Genomic DNA, 20,241 nt, shown 5'->3' with positions numbered 1-20,241 from the left:
AGGGGTCAAAGGGCAGGGGATGTCTTGATGCTAATGCAGGGGCATCTGGACACCAACTTAATGGCAGCCAGAGGGAACAGCCAAGAACTGTCTACATATCCTGGTCGAGTCCATAAGAGCATCCTGGGTGGGTGGGTTACACTGCAGACCAGTCCTTTCCGATGGCAGAGCTGTTCTTTCTCCTAGAGTGTGTGAGCAAGGTTAGGAACATAAGCAGGACATCCAAGTTGCGAATTGAGTTATGAGATTTTCCTATGAAAGAAAGAAAAGTAGCTGGAGCTCTGGCTTCAGATGCCACCTGCATTGAAATGGGAACTCACAGAAGCGGAACATAAACCCACTGAGAAGAGCAGGGGGCTACACTTGCCACCCCTTTCCCAACACCCAGTTCCAGGAAAGGGACCAAGAAGAATGGAAAAGGTGGAGGAACCAGAGAGAGAAGAGAGAAATGACCGACCCAAGGGCTTTGCGAGCTATAGCTCTATTGTTATGATTATTTTAAGTTGGATCACACCTGGATGGTGGGGCAGGGTGCGTCTAGAAAGGTAAAAGTAGGAAGAGAAAGAGAAAAGGAGAAACCATTTCAAGAAACAAAATACGGTCAGGGCTCCCGGGTGGCTCAGTTGGTTAAGCAACTGCCTTCGGCTCAGGTCATGATCCTGGAGTCCCAAGATGGAGTCCTGCATCGGGCTCCCTGCTTAGCAGGGAGTCTGCTTCTTCCTCTGACCCTCCCCAGTCTTGTGCTCTTTCATTCTCTCTCTCTCAAATAAATAAATAAAGTCTTAGAAAAAAAGAAACAGGGAGCCTGGGTGGCTCAGTCGTTAAGCGTCTGCCTTCAGCTCAGGTCGTGATCCCAGGGTCCTGGGATTGAGCCCCACATCGGCCTCCCTGCTCAGCGGGCAGCCTGCTTCTCCCTCTCCCTCTGCCTGCAGCTCCCCCTGCTTGTACTCTGTTTCTCGCTCTCTCTCTCTACCAATCAATAAATAAAATCTTAAAAAAAAAAAAAGAAACAAAACGCAGTCTTTTCTTGCCTATAATCATGTCCGTATCATTACAAGTAAGAAATGACAAAAATGGTATCATCATAATCAAATAATCCATCATATGGGGAATGGAGAGAACCAGGAAGAGAAAGAAGAGCACCACCACTCACAGAGGTCACACCTTTTGCAAACGCCACCATACACACTGTCTCCACAATAACTGGGTGACAGGTGGGCAGGCACTGTTCCCCCGCCAGGGGACATAGTAATCTCACAGCTAGTGTGGGGCGTACCACACACGGTCACCTGGCCTGTGGACTGGCACTGAAAGGGCTGCACACAAGTTGGACAGGACAAACATTTTTGCTTCAATCCACTATCCATTTCCCCCCGTGCGGAGTCCTTCGTGGAAAGGTGGACAAAAAGAGGCCACCTCCATACAGCGTGACCTAGGGAATTTCCAGATAAAGTGTATGTATTTTTCCCTAAATATTAAAGAACCTAGAGTTATTGCAAAATAACAAAAAAAGGAAAAGGAAAACACAGAATAGTGTCAGTAAGAAAATAGATCCCACACGAGCCCACCATCAATAGACAATATTAACATGGTGGTGTGTTTTTTTAGTCTTGAGATGAACTGACGCATAGCATCCTGTGTGTGCAATTTAGAGTCTTGTTATTTTTCACTTAACACCACAATATACGGATCTCACATGCTGTTACAAACTATTTGTAAACATTACCTTACTGACCGCTGGTAATGTTCCAGTATGTAGAGTAATGCTCTATCAGAGGTACCATCATTAACCACTTTTCTGTTTTGAGACATTCAGTTTCTAGCTATTGCAAGTAAAACTACAGAGAACTTTTTCTTTTAAGATTTTATTTATTTGACACAGAGAGAGAGCACAAGCAGGGTGAGAGGCAGGCAGAGGGAGAGCGAGAAGCAGGCTCCCTGCTGAGTGGGGATCTCGATATGGGGCTCAATCCCAAGACCCCGGGATCATGACCTGAGCGGAAGGCAGACGCTTAACCGACTGAGCCGCCCAGGCGCCCCTACAGAGAACTTTTCTCTGCATAAAGCTTTTCCCTCCGCGCAGAACAGACTTCACAGTGTACAATTACACATCCAGGCTAGGGGCATTTTAGGGCTTTCCCAAGTGTCTGGGGTGGGTTTGTACTGGCACCCAGGTGCCAACTCCACCTCTACCCGCTGAACTGAGTCCTGGAATGTCACACGCGGACGGCGGACCCCTCTGAGAGCCTCCTCCCCAGGAGAGCACCCAGCCCAAGGCCCAAGAAGGAGAGTGAAGGAAGAAGATCAAGCAGAGGGAGCATCTTTGGGCCCTAGGTCAGGAAACTTCTTCGTTTGCTCCCCACCTGCAGAGGCCTGCAGAGCGTGAGCCTGGACCTCATTCCCCAGAGCTTCCACCGGCCTGTCCTTTGGAAATGGCCGGGGCCTGGTCTCCCCTCCCACGCTTGTGGGCAGCGGCCGTGAAATTTGCTGGCAGGTCACTGGGGCCCTTGTGCGGTTTGCCCCTCGTGGCCCGTCCCACTGCCCCCAAGGACTTTGGAGAGCCCCTGCCAAGGCGTGGGTGGCCCCAGCGACTGACTCCCGCGGGCCGGGATCATTCCTGTCCGGTGCACAGCTGCACCTCCGGCTGGGAGCTGGACGGACACCCAGTGCTGCATAATTTGGGCGCATAGATGCACGGACACAGCTGGGTTGCGGGATGCAGCTAAAAGGAGTTGCTGGGATTGTGAGTCTTTAAGTTATTGTTTGGAGCTGTTGGAAGGGACTTTTGTCCTGGCTCTCTGCCGAGGGTGGGGGTCTCCAGGAATGCCTTTCTCTTGCTTCTAGCCTGCCCACTGCAAAGTCCCGCGGGAAGGTAGATCTGCCTGTCTGTCTGGCACTTGTAGTAATACGGACCTTCGGCCGGTCCGGGGCGCGATCCCAGGCGCTCAGCCGGGGACGCAGGCAGCGGAGGGCCGGGTGGGCCGGGGCTGGTCCGGGGTGGGTCGGAGCGGGGGGTGGGGCGGCGGGCGGGGGGCCGGGGCGCGGCCGGGCTGCGCGGGGTCGGGGCGGGGCGCCCGCGGGCTCCGGGAGGCCCCGCCCGTCTGCCTGCGCCGCCGCTCGCCCGGTAGCGCGCTGCCTCGGGCTCGGCGGTGGGTGTCCTGCTAGCGGCCCGGCCGACCCGCTGCGCACCCGGCTGCCTCGGCGCCCCGGACCGGGTAAGTGCAGGCTCCCGCCTCCCGGCTCCTCCCCCCGCGCGCCGGCGCCCCAGTCGGGCCACCCTGATGGGGGCTCCAGGGAGCGGGTCTCAGCCCCCCGGGCCGGAGGCGCCGCGACCACCCCCTCCCCGCACCGAGAGACGGGACGGGATGGAGGATTCGGTCCGTGCCTCCCTTCCCTCTGCCCGGCCTCACTTAGAGACAAACTCGTCGGAAACTGTCTCACCACCAAATAGCAACCACATTTCCCCATTTTTATGAACTCGCAGACATTCTTGTAGAAAACTTGGGAACTACCTCAAAGCACCCAAAGAAAAGTAAAACCGCCCACGATCCCAGTCCCCACTGGGTTTCAAAGACCTCCATCCAGCTCAAGCAATACTTGCAGATACATTCGGCCTCAAAGGGAATTTTTTATTTTTTGAAGGTACTTGGGCCTTGGCATCTCCCTGGGGAAAAGGCGTGGGACGTGGAGAATACTGATGTATCTGCTCTTAACTGCAGTAACTGGGGAAAATGTGGAACTTCGGGAAGAAAGTTGACCGAGTAGCAGCCATGTGTATGTTCGGGGTCTGTCACCTGTTACATTGTCCCCGCCTGGATTTTTTTAACTGCTGTATGTGAACAGTTTATTTTGAGTCCACATTTAGGTTAAGAAGGAGCTTCTAGTTCCCTTAAGGAAAGTTCTGGTCAGTAACCACTGTTTTCATTTACGTCCCCGGTGGTGGGAGCTTTGCTGTGACCGCACAGCTGTTTTAATTCATATGTGGTGACTTGCCAGAAAGCACCTTGACTCTGACCTATGGATTGCTAAGGAGGGGACCAAAACCTGCTTTCTGTGGTCTATTTCATATACTCATTAGAGGTGAGGGAAGGATGGGTCTGAGGAAGGCGTTCTGCCTTTTAAGAATATCCCTGGAGGTCTGGCTTTGGACAGGTTCTTAGAAAGTGGATTTTTTTGACACTAAAGTACACTGTGAAGACATCAGCGGGACTCAGTCTTGTCATCTTAAGTCTCGGATGGTAGAGCTGGTGGTTCGGGGCTTTCTGGTAGTTGAATGGGACATTTATTCATTCACGCATTCATGCATGCATGCCTGCGTCCTGTGAATATTTATTGCACTCCTACCATATACCAGATACTCTTCTAGACCTTGAGATACATGCGGAAGAACACACGCAAACATCCCTGCCCTCAAAAGCTTGCGCTTTGGTGGAGAAGACAAACAAAACAGTAAGCAATGGACATAATAAATAAGAAAACCATATTATATTAGCAGGCTTTAAGTAATACGGAAAAAAGAAAGGGAAAGCAGGAAAGGGGTTATCAGGAGTTAGAAGAAGGGATAAAAATTCAGCCATACTATCAACAATTACTGACTGCCTTAAACCTTTTTTTTTTTAAGATTTTATTTATTTATTTGAGAGAGAGAGAGAGAGAAACAGCATGAGAGGGAAGGAGGTCAGAGGGAGAGGCAGACTCCCTGCTGAGCAGGGAGCCCAATGTGGGACTCGATCCCGGGACTCCAGGATCATGACCTGAGCCGAAGGCAGTCGCTTAACCGACTGAGCCACCCAGGCGCCCTGCTGTAAACCTTTTTAAGAGTTAAGTAGTTTGTGGATATGCATGTAACTATGTTAATAATATCAATTTTAATATACAAAAAAACCCCACTAATACATAAGTATAAGTAAAAATAGTTTACATTTTATTATATAAAAACATACTATATTGAAAGAGGTTTTCATTTGGCTACCCACCAATTTCTTTCAAGAGTGTATTATACTTTTTTGGTTATTTGCACTCACAAGCACATTGTAGTTGTATTGAATCTAATGCTTTGCATTGCCCTTTAATTCAGCAATGTCTTATGGAACGGTTCTGGGTGCTGGAGTGGGGACAAGGTGAGCAAGATAGTCTCTGACCTTCCTGAGCTTCTGGAAGGAAATGCCCAGACAAGTCTACAAATTATTGTGATGCAAATTAGAATATTAGTGGTATAGACAAGGCGCCATGTGATCAAAGGGAGGGAGGGGCTTTCACACCCAGGCTGGCATAGGACTAGGCATTTGGAGGACCAGTAGAATTTTGACAAGCAAATATGGCGGCCACGCCTCTCTTGCAGAGAGAGCAGCAAAATTTAGACGTAGCGAAGTTGTGGGTTTGTTTCATGCCTCACAGAACGCTGTGCTGTAGTCGGGGGAGATTCTATTATGCCCAGTGTTTGGATAAGAAAGCTGAGGCTCTCAAATTTATGTAATTTGCTGAAGGCGGTAATCCGTCTGCCCTCCTATGTGACTTCAGCTGCCCTCCAGAGTCTGGGAATCCTCCCGTCCATTCTCCCCGCCAAAATGCTCGTCCCTTTTTCCATATTGAGTTTGGCTGGGTCCCTCTTACCAGCTCACTGGTTCACATTCCCATCCTTCACACCCCGGAAGGGTCTGAGGGCTCCTGTTGGCTTTTCTTCTGCTTGGGGGTAAATATGTCTCCAGAACTTGTTGAGATAAAGATGAAAATAATTGGCAGTTGCATCCAGGAAAAATATGCTTGCAGAATTCTTGACTCCATAAGATCATATTCACCAAAATTAGGCTAGTCCATAATTGGTTTTACCCTAATTCTGCTTCCTGAAGCAAGTAAAGCTTAATGAGGATTTCAGGACTGGCTGCTCTTTGAGGAAATGCTTAAGGAATGCTGTTAAGATGACAGGAACCTTATGCCTGCTTACCGAGATAAGTAAACCGAGGCCCAGGGAAACGCTGTGTTTTATCTAGGCCTGAGCCAGGCCTGGAACTCAGATCTCCAAGCTCTGAATCGGACACCCCCCCTCCCCACCTCCCCCGCCCAGCATCTAACCCTCTCCACAGAAGTACGGATGGAGTCAGCCCACAAAAGCCTTGGTTGCTCAGTAGTAAATGCTTCAGAAAGAAGGAAAGGTAGCAGGGCTAGGAAATCTGTTCTAAAAGCCTCCAGGCCATCATCAGTGCTGACAGGCCACATAGCCGAAACGTGGGAGAAATGCAAAAGGGGGTGATGAGTGCCAGCACCGCGTGACATCACTCCCTGCCCCCTTCTCCTCTGGGTGCAGCTGGGGGCCTTCCAGAATCCCAGGGTGCTGGAGACCCAGTTGGTATGCATTTGCAGCTGTGAGCTTTGGAGAAAGAAGAAAATTGTACTAACCTTGATTGGGGGCAGTATCTGTTCTGCACGAGGAGTCTCAAGCTCACGCCAAAGAAGACACTTTTAGAAGCCCCCTCTTTGTAGGCCCACTAAGGCCAGTTTGAGAATATTCAGCATGGGCTGGGCATAGAACTGGTTGTGTTTAGAGTTGGACCTCCCCGGTTCCCGCTGCTTCTGCCTCTCCCAGCCCCCCTTGTCACTGTGCAAGCTACAAAAAGTTGTGGCTCTCCCCAGTAGGGGAGGGGGTCTTCTGATGGCATCTTTGGGCCCCAAGCCAGTCCTCATTTGGGTAGACCTGGTTTTACCTGATATCAATGGCCAGGTCCTCAGTTCCCTTGACCTTAAATATAGAATCTGTCTCCTTTCTGCTAAGTCCTGAGAACTCCTTTTTCTGTACTAATAAAATGTGAGTTCATGGCTACAGGATTACATTTTAGCTGTATTTGTGATAAGAGACATGACCTTGGGCAGGTCAGCTCAACTCTATGGAGCCCAGTTTCCTGTAAGTTAAGATTGCTGGCTTCGTTGCTCTTCAAATCCCTGTGAGTCCAGTGGTCTGAAACCCTGGCCAGTGGGCAGTGCGTTGGCATTATAATGGAAGTGAACTTGGAGAATGGGACATAAACCCCCAGCTGACATGCAGATGAGTTCGTTTACACCATGCTGACTAGTAAGAGGGCATTGCCAAACTCATTTTGAGACTCATTACAGAGAACACCACGTGACCCAGCAGGCAGGCCTTGGGGGCACAGAGGGCATTTCGCAAAAGCAATACAGTAAATTAAGTGTAAAGTAAGAAAAAGACTTTTTTCTTTAAAAATTCAGAGTTGTTACTTGAAAGGCAGTTAATGAACTTGACTTTTCGGGTCTGGCGGAAGGCTCCAACAGGCTCCGCATCATTTAAGGTGACAGCGTGAGTCAGGTGGGAGGCAGCTGTGCTTATAGTGAAGGCTTGAGAACTTCTCTCTGCATCTCCTCTTCAGATTATACCAGGGACATATAAGATCAAAAAAGAAAATCTAAAAAACAAATGAGATTAGAAAATTATTTTATGAAATCATTTCTCTTATCAAATTCTTCCTGGCACCTTGCAGCAAGATTGGTCAGTTCCCTTTTTTTTTTTTTTAAGATTTTTATTTATTTATTTGACAGAGAGAGTGCGCACAAGCAGGGGGAACAACAGAGGGAGAGGGAGAAGCAGGCTCCCCGCTGAGCAGGGAGCCCGATGTGGGACTCGATCCCAGGACCCTGGGATCATGACCTGAGCTAAAGGCAGACGCTTAACTGACTGAGCCACCCAGGCGCCCCAGATTGATCAGTTTCCTAAGGTTCCATAGCCCAGTGGGCCTCAAGCTTGACTACAAATCAGGATCACTTAGGAAGCTTTATGCCAGAAAGGAACCCACATGAGAAAGGACATCACAATCTTTGGAGGGGGGATCCGACCATCAGTATTTTTTTAAAGCTCTCTAGGTGATTCCGATAGGTCACCAAGTAGGGGGGGTCCCTGGACCAGAAACATCAGCAGCACCTGTGAATTTGTTGGAAATGCAAATCTCAGGCCCCACACCAGCCATTCTAGATCAGAAACTTTGGGAGTGGAGCCCAGCACTCTGCATTTTTAGAAAGTGATTCTAAAGTATGCCAGGGGTGCCTGGGTGGCACAGTCCAATAAGCAACCAACTCTTGGTTTCAGCTCAGGTCCTGATCTTAGAGTCATGAGATCGAGCCCCGAGTTAGGCTCTGCACTCAGCTCAGAGTCCGCTTAAGACTCTCTCGCCCTCACGACGTGGATGGACCTGGAGGGTGTTATGCTGAGTGAAATAAGTCAATCAGAGAAAGACATGTATCATATGACCTCACTGATATGAGGAATTCTTAATCTCAGGAAACAAACTGAGGGTTGCTGGAGTGGGGGTGGGGTGGGAGGGATGGGGTGGCTGGGTGATAGACATTGGGGAGGGTATGTGCTATGGTGAGCGCTGTGAATTGTGCAAGACTTGAATCACAGACCTGTACCTCTGAAACAAATAATGCAATATATGTTAAGAAAAAAAAGAAGAAGAAGATAGCAGGAGGGGAAGAATGAAGGGGGGGAAATCGGAGGGGGAGACGAACCATGAGAGACGATGGACTCTGAAAAACAAACTGAGGGTTCTAGAGGGGAGGGGGGTGGGGGGATGGGTTAGCCTGGTGATGGGTATTGAGGAGGGCACGTTCTGCGTGGAGCACTGGGTGTTATGCACAAACAATGAATCATGGAACACTACATCAAGAAATAATGATGTAATGTATGGTGATTAACATAACAATAAAAAATTTAAAGAAAAAAAAGACTCTCTCTCTCCCTCTGCCCCTTCCCCCTGCCAAATAAATAAATCTTAAAAAAAAAAAGAAAGAAATTTATTTTTATTTATTTATTTATTTATTTATTTATTTATTTATTTATTTATCAGAGAGAGAGAGCACAGGCAAGGGGAGGGGGCAGAGGGAGAAGCAGGCTTCCCTCTGAGCAAGGAGCCCGATGAGGGACTTGATTCCAGGACCCTGGGATCGCGACCTGAGCCAGGGGCAGACGCTTAACGACTGAGCCACCCAGGCGTCCCAAGAAAGAAAGAAATTTAAAGCATGCCAAAATTTGAGCACCACTACTTTATTTTTTTTTTAAAGATGTATTTATTTACTTGAGAGAGAGAGTACATGAGAGGGGGGAGGGTCAGAGGGAGAAGCAGGCTCCCTTACTGAGCAGGGAGCCCGATGTGGGACTCGATCCTGGGACTCCGGGATCATGACCTGAGCCGAAGGCAGTCGCTTAACCAACTGAGCCACCCAGGCGCCCGAGCACTACTACTTTAAAGCAAGGCTGAGGATGGTTGGCCTGGCAGGTTTTTTAAAGCAAATGTTTCTGGTTGCTTCCTCTGGCCATAGTAAAGTCCGTCTGGTTTTAAGTAACAGGTCTTCTCCATGATCCCACCCAAGTGAATTAGTTGAACTCAAGTTAACTTGCTGTGTGGAGCTATTAGCTCTAAACCAATTAACCTCTGGAGGTTGCCTACCATAATTCTATTTTTTTAAAGATTTTTATTTAATTTGAGAGAGAGAGCACAAGCAGGGGAGTGGCAGACGGAGAGGGAGAAGCAGACTCCTTGCTGAGCGGGGAGCCTGACATGGGGCTCGATCCCAGGACCCTGAGATCATGACCTGAGCCAAAGGTGTTTAACCAACTGAGCCACCCAGGCGCCCCCGTTGTCTACCATAATTCTAGTGTCATGTGGTCATGGAGCGACAAGAATGCTCTAACAGTAATTGGTAGCAGGATTCCGTGCTTGTGGTCATTCTGCGTTTTTAGAAAAAAATTATATTATCTGCTCAAGGGCTGTGTATTTTCTGGGGCAAGTTTCTATGCATTCATAAGTGGTTTGAAGTCATTTAAAAAGAAAATGTCAGGCATCGTGTTTGGAAAGCTCAGCTGCCCACAACCTTGTCTTGAGTGATTTCCAGCAGACTAGCAGCTCTGGGTCTAAGCTTCAAAGACAAAAAAAAAAAAAAAAAAAAATGTTACCAAACAATTAGAATGGGGCAAAATGCTGGTTTTGTAGAAGAATCAGTACCTGGGAGTCTTTTGAGCCTGTGTGGCTTAACCCATTCTAACAGATCTTAGGGCACAAACTCAAAAGCCCCAGAGATGTCAGGAAAACCCATTAAACACATTTGTTTCTTATTCATGAGCAGGCATGAGGTACCACGAGGTAAAGAGAGCCACAGTGGTCAGCCATGGAAGAGCCAGACCTAAAACCCCAAACCTCCAAATCTCTGGGCTGGGCTGCTTTTATTTTTCCTTTCTTTTTTTTTTTTTTTTTTTAAGAGTTTATTTATTCATTGAGAGAGAGAGCAGAGAGCGTGTGTGCACAAGCAGAGGGAGTCGCAGAGAGAGAACACAGGGCTCGATCCCACGACCCTGAGATCATGACCCAGAGTCAAAACCAAGAGTCAGACGCTTAATTGACTGAGCCCCCAAGCTAATATTTCTTAATGAGCTGGAAAAACCAATCCACTCACACTCAGGGCCCTAAGTGCACACCACTACATGTCATATGTTATGTCAACCCCTCTGCACGCTGGGTCAGTGGTCCAACAGCTGCAGATGTCAGTGATATTTCTCCCAGTTCCCAAAAGGTAAAAGACTGAACAAGCCTAAGGAACCTGACCAGAGGCCAGCAGGGCCAGACTCCAAACCTGGAGTGGAGGTGTAAGTCCAACGACCGATCGCTTTCCCCTTCTCCACTCCTGCTCCCTGAGCCTGTGGCTCTCAGAGGGAGACAGTGGGGGCCTCTGTTAATTAGGTACTCGGGTTGTGAAGAATCAGGTATTACACCGTCAAGAAGTATTAAGAAGTTCATGGACGGCTCCTGAGCTGCTGTGTGCCAGGCGCCAGGCTAGGGAAACTGAGGTGGGACAGGGTGGGGGACAGGGATGATGGCCGTGGCGAAGTCAGCGGGGAGCACAGCGGACTTCATGGGCATTCATGTTGGTACTAAGCCAGCCCCAGCATCAGAGAAGGCTGAACTGGATTAAAGCATGAGGAGGTACCACTTCCTGGTTCCGTGGGCCAAGAAGGAGGGCCTGCCTCTGCTGGAGATGTGGAAAGAGATGGTGATGTGTACAGGGCTTGGCAAGCATGGGGTCTGGGCAAGCGACAACAGTAGAGCAAGAGAGGGAGGCAGGTGGCCCTTGCATCTAGGCCCACATCCATGCTGAAGACAGGGTGTTTCACCCCGAAGGTAGGGAGGAACCTGGGGGGGCCTCTGAGCTGGGGACTGACCTATTGGGATTTGCAGTGGGGACCGCAGGTTTTGCGGTGGGTGGGTACATGGCCTCCCCGCTCACTGAGGCATGGAGCAGGAGGGGTGGGGGCTGAGGTGGAGGGGCCTGGGGATGGCTGAAGGTACATGAATCCTTGGCAGGTCATGGGGCACCCAGCTCTGGAGCTCAGAAGAGTACCTGGGGTCATGGCCATGTGGGTGAACCTGAAGGGACAGGTGCAGCCACACAGGGAGAGGGCAGAGTGAGAAGAAAGGAGGGCCAACGAAGGAATTCTGGGGTGCACCAACATCCCTGGGATGAGTAGAGGGAAAGGGGCCTAGGGCAGGTGCCAAGCATCTTGCCCAGGGCTGCGTTCAGAAGTTTCAAAATTAAGCCAATTCTAAAAAGTAGCTCTAGATTGACATTTGTCCTAGCAAGACAGTGTGTGATGTCACAGCCCCCATCCCAGCTGGGAGAGGCTGAGCACCTCCCTGCCCCATGTACATTGGAATTTCTCTTGCCACAGGGTTTCTGGCCAGAACCTATGGTCCCAAACTGTCACCCTTAGTTTCAACGGCCACCCCAGGGTGCCTCGAGTGAATGTTACACACAACTGAGAAATGAGTGAGGCCCTCGGAGTCTGGTCAGCCCTCGGTAGCCCCTTGTGGGTCGAGTTTCAAGGGTGGCCTCATCTGTTTGGCTCTGGATATTTTGTCTCCCAGCAGGACCTGGGGGGGGGGGGTAGAAGCCAGCATTTTCTCAAAGATACAAATGAAACCTGTTGAGCTTATCAGTGACCATGAGGTGGGGTGTCAGGACTCATGAACCCTCTGACAGAATTCCAGAGTTTCCTGGAAACAGCTCTCACAGTTCCCAGGCCTGTTCTCTGGGTTTTCAGGGACAGTGTCATCCAGAGTGAAATGGCCCGTGCCAGCCACTCAGCAGAGGACAGGGGACAGGGAGGGGACAAACATAGTACAAGCTGGAACACTGGTCCTTTCGAGGCCAAAGGCCATAAAACCACAGTGGATAGAGGAATAGGAAAGAGAGGCAGAAACGTAACCCAGCACCACTTAACGCGTCTTAGCTTGGGCCACCATGACAAAATCCCACAGCCTGGGGCTTACACAACAGACGTCTATTTTTTCACAGTTTGGGAGCTGTAAGTCCAAGATCAAGGTTCTGGAAGGTTTGACTCCTGGAGAGAGCTCTCTTCCTGGCTTGCAGGTGTTGCCTTCTCATAGTGTCATTGCGTAGGAGAGAGAGATTTCTCTCTCTTATTATAAGGCCATGGTCCTAGCAGGTTAGGGCCCCACCCTATAGCCTCCTGTAACCTTAATTACTTCCTGAAGACCCTATCTCCAGGTGCAGTCCCACTGGGGGTTAGGGCTTCCAGATGTGAACTGGGGGACAAAATTCGGCGCATAGCATATAAAGTAACACACACACACACACACACACACACACACACACACACACACAAAACCCAGGGTATATATTAGAGGAACTCATTGTGGGGGTTGCCTATGGAGATAGGCAGTGGGAGTGGTGAGTGGAAATAAGAGGGAATCGGGGCACCTGGGTGGCTCTGTGGGTTGGGAGTCTGCCTTCGGCTCAGGTCATGATCTCAGGGTCCTGGGATCGAGGCCTGCATCGGGCTCCCTGCTCAGCAGGGAGCCTGCTTCTCCCTCTGCTTCTGCTGCTCCCCCGTTTGTGCTCTCTCTGAAAACTAAAGAAATAAAATCTTAAAAAAAAAAAGAAAGAAAGAAAGAAAGAAGAGGGAATCAATTGATTTACTGATCAATCAAGAGAGGCGCTGTGCAGATTCAAGGTGGCACACGCCAGGGACGCAGTGGGTATATGTCCAGGCGCCCCTCTCCCCCAAGATTTCACAAAACAGGAGAGCATGTGCCTCTGTGTGGGTTTGGGCCAGGACACACTTTCTGATTTCAGATTGCACTTCTCTTTCAGAAAGTTTTCTCGGCCAGTTCAAGCTCCAGCGGTGGAAATTTGAAGCCCGGGATGATTCCGTCCAACACGACGGTGCCGACGCCCTTTCTGACCGCACTGTGGCAGGGGACGGTGGCGCAGGGTGGCAACACATCTGGCCTGGCCCGCAGGTCACCCCGCAGTGATGATGGCCAGCTGGCGGCACTCTACATCCTCATGGTGCTCGGCTTCTTCGGCTTCTTCACCCTGGGCATCATGCTGAGTTACATCCGCTCCAAGAAGCTGGAGCACTCCCATGACCCATTCAACGTGTACATCGAGTCTGACTCCTGGCAGGAGAAGGGCAAGGCATACTTCCAGGCCCGGGTTCTGGAGACCTACAAGGCGGGTTACGTCATTGAAAACCAGTTGGCGGTGGAACGACCCCACACACACCTTCCCGAGATAAAACCTTTGTCATGACCCCACGATTGGTTAAAACTGGGCCAATCCTACCTGGTGATCTGATTTTTCCCATCATGTGCCTTTTGTATTCTTTATGATTAGGGATGTCATTGGGGTTTTTTGCAATCGTAAGGGGTGAGGGGTGGCTTCATAACCCTGTCTCTCTATAATCACATTCCGTCTCTCATGACTGCCAGACGTTCTTACAAGAATCTGATGATTCCTTCTCTCAGGATCTGTGCCTGCCTTGTTGATTTTAGCAGCTCTGTTTCCCAGACTCCCTTGCAGCTAGCAAGGCCATGTAGAAGTGGGAGCGATTCTTGAGAAGGAAAGGGTGGGCCCTCCATTTGCCTTTGCCCCCACTTCCCTGTGGCTGGGATGGGGATGCGGTAGTGAGCCAGCCTTGCCTCTGGAAAAGGACAGCATCCTCACAGAAGGCAGAACATCAAGAGTCTAGGCAATGTCATGGGACAGGGTCTCTCTGCCTTCCTGCTCACCCACCAGCTCAGGCATTGTGGGAAAGAAACACTCTGATCTTCCCTGGGCCCCTGATATTTTGGTTCCTGTCAAAATAACAGAGTCACTATCCTAACTTAATGTCTTATTTTACAGGACTGAGACCAGAGGCATACTATTCCCATATTTGTCACAAGCATGCCCCCATCCTATCTTCCTCCCTGCCTCCTGCGTCTCCCTTACATCTACCCTTCACACGGACCCCCTCCAAACACACCCACACTCACACTCACAGATACACACACGCACACACAGAGAAGCACACACACCCACAGATACACACACGCACACACAGAGAAGCACTCACACCCACAGATACACGCACACACAGAGAAGCACTCACACCCACAGATACACACATGCACACACAGAGAAGCACACACACAGATACACACACGCACACACAGAGAAGCACACCCACCCACAGATACACACACGCACAGAGAAGCACTCACACCCACAGATACACACACGCACACCCACAGAAGCACACACACCCACAGATACACACACGCACACACAGAGAAGCACTCACACCCACAGATACACACACGCACACACAGAGAAGCACTCACACCCACAGATACACACATGCACACACAGAGAAGCACACACACAGATACACACATGCACACACAGAGAAGCATACCCACCCACAGATACACACACGCACAGAGAAGCACTCACACCCACAGATACACACACGCACACACACAGAAGCACACACACCCACAGATACACACACGCACACACAGAGAAGCACTCACACCCACAGATACACGCACACACAGAGAAGCACTCACACCCATAGATACACACACACACAGAGAAGCACACACACAGATACACACACGTACACACACAGAAGCACACACACCGACAGATACACACACGCACACACAGAGAAGCACTCACACCCACAGATACACACACGCACACACAGAGAAGCACTCACACCCACAGATACACACACGCACACACAGAAGCACACACACCCACAGATACACACATGCACACACAGAGAAGCACACACCCCCACAGATACACGCACACGCAGAGAAGCACTCACACCCACAGATACACACATGCACACACAGAGAAGCACACCCCCCCACAGATACACGCACACACAGAGAAGCACTCACACCGACAGATACACACACGCACACACAGAGAAGCACACCCACCCACAGATACACACACGCACACACAGAGAAGCACACCCCCCCACAGATACACGCACACTCAGAGAAGCACACACACCGACAGATACACACATGCACACACAGAAGCACACACACCCACAGATACACACATGCACACACAGAGAAGCACACACCCCCACAGATATACACACACACACACAGAGAAGCACACACACCGACAGATACACACACGTACACACAGAGAAGCACTCACACCGACAGATACACACACGCACACACAGAGAAGCACACACCCCCACAGATACACACACGCACACACAGAGAAGCACACACACCCACAGATACACACATGCACACACAGAGAAGCACACCCCCCCACAGATACACGCACACTCAGAGAAGCACACACACCGACAGATACACACACGCACACACAGAGAAAGCACTCACACCCACAGATACACACATGCACACACAGAGAAGCACACACACCCACAGATACACACATGCACACACAGAAGCACACACACACAGTACACACACGCACACACAGAGAAGCACACACACCCACAGATACACACATGCACACACAGAAGCACACACACACAGTACACACACGCACACACAGAGAAGCGCACACACACGCACACACAGAGAAGCACACACACGCACACACACTTCCTATTCACACATGTCAATCTCAAAATAGCTCATTTCCTACAGGACTGAGATGCCGGATAAAAAGTTTCCACTTCAGAACATGTACCAAGGGGAGGGTGGGGTGCACCGCCCACCTCAGAACCCAGGGGAAGGAGTGGGTCTGGGTAAGTGACAACACATGGGATCAAGGGCACAGGGCCTCTCGAGGCGACGAGCCCGTTGTGGTTGAATTGTGTCCCCCCAGAAGACGTGTTCCAGTCCTAACCTTGGTACCTATGAATGTAACTGTACTTGGAACGCGGGTCTTTGTAGATGTCATCGGGTGAAGATGAGGTCACTGGGGTGGGTCTACATCCAATATGACTGATGTTCTTATAGGACGTGAGAAGTCAGGTCATGGGCACGTGGGGAGAACTCATGAAGACAGGGAGAGACTGGAGTGACCCATGCATGAGCCAAGGATGGCCAAGGACTGACAGACACACCAGACCAGGAGAGGCACGGAGGGGCTCTCCCGTACAGGCTTCACAGGAACGTGGCCCTACCACACCATGATTTCAGACCTCTGGACTCCAGAACTCTGCGACAAGGAGTTTGTAATGTTTTATTTGGGTTCTGTTAAGTCAGCCACAGGAAACTCGGGCGGTGTCCCCCTTCCCCCCCACCCCCCACCCCCCGGGACAGCAGCTTTCCCCTCCACTCTCCTCCTCACTGGACAGAAGATTCTCTGGGAATTTTCCCTCACAGATGGGAGAGGGGAAGGGATTAGGGTGGAGGTGTGTGGTGCTGGGGCCGTTGCTCAGGGTGGTAGAAGAAAACCCCCTTAGTGTTCCCTGACCTTCGAGAATCTCAGAGAACACGCACCTTGGTTTCAGCATGCTTCTCCACGGGCTGCATTAGCGCTCTGGGACATCCTGCTTGCTTGCCCATTCCTGAAAAGGGTGGAATATTTAAGTAAAACATTAATTGTTGGAAACCTGCATATAGTATAAATGAAAACAACACATAAGCATTGTTGGCCGTCCTCAGTGCACGAATGACGCCCAGCTGACTGTAGCCCTTACTTCGTGGGCTAGCCCATGGTGCCTGCAGGCGAGCTCGGAGGCAGGGGTTAGGGCACCTCTGGCATGGAGGACTATGTCCCCGTGATGAGTGCTTCTTTGGGTCAGAAGCTTTTGAAAATCTAATGAAAGCTATGATTCCCTGTACCTGAAAAATGCACACGGACACATTTTGCCCAGCATCTCAGGGGCTCATGGAAACCCTCTCACACCTGCTTGCTCCTCATGGACCCTGTGTGAGCTCTCTGCTTCCAACAGATACACATTGCCCACGGGGAAGGCAGGCGGGCCAGGAGCGCAGGTTTGGAGGGGGACCTGGTGCGCACGCGACCCGCGGATGTGAGTCAGGGCGGGCACAGCGGCTGGGACCCCAGGCCCAGCAGCTAGCTGGCGCTTACCCCCACAGGGGTTCCTGAGACCTTAAAGGCAGAGGGAGGTCCCGTGATCTGTAGTCCTCCCAGTCCTCAAGAGACCAGGGATCCAGCACCTTCCCCGCTGCACCCCTCAAAGCTTTTATAAGCCACATATTTTCAGATGCCTGTGACCACACATTAAATTTGGTTCAACATGCACAGAGCACTTGGTGTGTCCAGGTACTGTCCTGAGCTCTTTAGAAACGGAATCTCAACATTTTGTATGCAATATTTTATGTGTTCCCCGGATAGGACAACATGCCTTGGAGGAATTAAGTTCTTTTTAAAAATCAAAGTCTTTCATCATGATCTGTGGCGTGCGTTTTCTTCAAATCATTAGGACACTTTTAGAAATGGAGGTGGGCTCTGGGGAGGCTCTGGTGCAGCAGCCCCAGGGGCTCAGGAACAAGGAAATAAGATCGCCTCTGGTAGTTAAACTCTGCCGTCAACCCCCTGATGTCTACAGATAGAAAGCAGAGGGAGCGAAGGGAGCCGTCTGGGAATGCAGACGCAGTCTTAATGGACCTGCGGGGTTTTAAGAGAAGCTGGAAATACAGATATTTCTTTGAAATCTCTTGATTTTGAAATGTTGGCACCTAATTCCATTTTTTAAAAAAAATGCGTAAGCCAAACGAAAAATGACCTTGAGTTGAATTCTATACAGAGACCACTGATTTACAAGCTTGGCTTTGAGGGACAGAAGAGCCACCCTCAGCCCCAGGTCACACTTGATAGAGAGCAGTGTGGGGGAGGGGTCCGGCCATCTGACAGGCAGCTGCCTCGCCAGCGGGATTCACTGGCAGCACTCCCCACAGTGTGGTCCCCTGGCCACCAAACCCTGCATCCCAGCCCCATGATGAGGCTCTGCCTCAGGCTGTCTCCCTTCATCAGACTCTCACATTCAGTCCCCTCACCCTGTCACCCTGCAAGAGTACCTTACAACCCCGATTCTGCTCCTCAGACTCTTGGGACCAGTTGTGAGGGTCCACCCTGGAGAGGTGGACCCACTCTACATGCAGACAAATCAGGCTTCAGAGCCTCTTAAGAGACTGAGGGCTGAGCGGGGACCGCAGTGAATTAGCCAGACGAGGAATGTCATTTCCACCTCTGCGTCTCCTGGAGCCACCTGGCCTGGCTGGGCAAGTAAGCGTTAGAACTTCTCCAGTGTAGACAGGCCGTGTGCAATTCAGTGGACAGTGGTCCCTGAAGAGTTAGCTCCAAGTTTAAATACACCTCCCGGAGGTTCAAGGACACACCCAAGGTCATTGGTTGCTTAAAGGAGGACGCCCGCAGGAGTGCTGCTTCCTTGACTTTGGACCCTGGCCCTCTGCCCTCCTGCAGCCGCTTTAACAGGCCAAGGGCTCCTAGAAGCCTTGCGGTGGGAAAGGGAATCGCCGCCCTTAGCCACCACAGGAGCAAGGACTTAGTGAACACTTGCAGGAGAGGGTGGAGACTGAATTTACTGATTTTATTCGTTTGCACACACTAAGTCCACCTAAGCATTTTTTATAGGATATCATTTAAAAACATCAGACAATTTACACTCAGAAAGGATCCTTTTTTTTTTTAAAGATTTTATTTATTTATTTGAGAGAGAGAGAGAATGAGAGATAGAGAGCACGAGAGGGAAGAGGGTCAGAGGGAGAAGCAGACTCCCCGCTGAGCAGGGAGCCCGATGCGGGACTCGATCCTGGGACTCCAGGATCATGACCTGAGCCGAAAGCAGTCGCTCAACCGACTGAGCCACCCAGGCGCCCTCAGAAAGGATCCTAATATCATCTCCTCTCTATACCCAGAGATCTGCTTAGAAAGACATAAGGTAGTCCAGTGTATCGATCGGCCAAGTCATTAAACAAAAAGTTGGGGCAGGGGGTGCCTGGGTGGCTTAGTCAGTTAAGCATTGCCTTGGGCTCAGTTCATGATCCCAGGGTCCTGGGATCGAGCCCCGCGTCCGGCTCCCTGCTCAGCACTGAGTCTACTTGTCCCTCTCCCTCTGCCCCTCTCCCCTCAGCTTGTGCTCTCTCTCTCTTAAAAAAATAAATAATTTTTTTTTTAAAGAGCAAACCAAGCCACAAGGAAGGCAAACTGCAAAATATGAGAATATGGTTTGAACTATTGCCTTTGCACTGGCCCCTAACTTCATCACTCCCTTCCCCTTCAGGATGCTGCCAGAATCCAATAGCAGTCATAGCCAAGAGTTAGAAATGAGCGGACAGGCAGAGAACATTGCTGTGGATTCCATAACCCTTAAACTCCCAGGCAAGGCCGTGCTGAGTACTGCTAATGTGCGTGGCTCACTGGAGACTACACCCTATTAAATCCACATCAGCAGATGACGTCTCTGTGGGCACAAATGAAATGTAAATACTAAATCAGACTAAGAGAGATAACCGAAGGCTGCAAGGACTGGCAGACAAAAGAAATGTACAGGAAGCTGTGAATGGATTGATAAGGGGTGGCAAATTCTTTAAGTAAGCCGACTGGCTGGATACATAAAAATCTAAATACGGAAAAAGGGAGTCTGGAGATTGAGAGTAATTGGCCCCTCAGGTGCACTGGTGTGTCTATTTGACGTCAGCAGAGCTGGTGCCAGGTATCGAGATTTCTAAAAATACTGGGTGTTGTGCTCGCTTCGGCAGCACATATACTAAAAATACTGGGTGTTGTTGGCCGGGCTCCGCGTGTGAAGGCACCGCGGGCGCGGCTGCCCCCTGGCGGTCACGTTGAGGATATGTCCCAATGCGCGGAGAGCCCTGAGCACCTGAGGTCAAGTGATGCTCTGCTTGAGCCCGGGCCAGGTGCTCAGAGGCTAAACTTCTTTTCTTTCTTTCT

The 20,241-nt window shown here is 50.4% G+C and overlaps 1 protein-coding gene across 2 annotated transcripts; it reads left to right on the top strand.

Annotated features, from left to right (window-relative positions):
- Positions 1 to 2,586: 2,586 nt before the first annotated feature.
- KCNE1 (potassium voltage-gated channel subfamily E regulatory subunit 1) lies at positions 2,587 to 13,662 on the top strand. 2 transcript variants are annotated; one of them, XM_027585931.1, is made up of 2 exons: positions 2,587 to 2,743; positions 13,171 to 13,662. In XM_027585931.1, the coding sequence occupies exons 1-2, from the start codon at positions 2,717 to 2,719 to the stop codon at positions 13,609 to 13,611; spliced, it is 468 nt and encodes a 155-aa protein (XP_027441732.1). In that variant the 5' UTR covers positions 2,587 to 2,716; the 3' UTR covers positions 13,612 to 13,662. The 2 variants fall into 2 exon arrangements, with proteins under 2 accessions (XP_027441732.1, XP_027441733.1); XM_027585932.1 differs by lacking the exon at positions 2,587 to 2,743 and adding an exon at positions 3,099 to 3,215.
- Positions 13,663 to 20,241: the final 6,579 nt, after the last annotated feature.

This window comes from Zalophus californianus, chromosome 1 (assembly GCF_009762305.2).
Source record: "Zalophus californianus isolate mZalCal1 chromosome 1, mZalCal1.pri.v2, whole genome shotgun sequence".
NCBI classification, from domain to species: domain Eukaryota; kingdom Metazoa; phylum Chordata; class Mammalia; order Carnivora; family Otariidae; genus Zalophus; species Zalophus californianus.
This window is presented reverse-complemented; position numbering and strand designations above follow the sequence as displayed.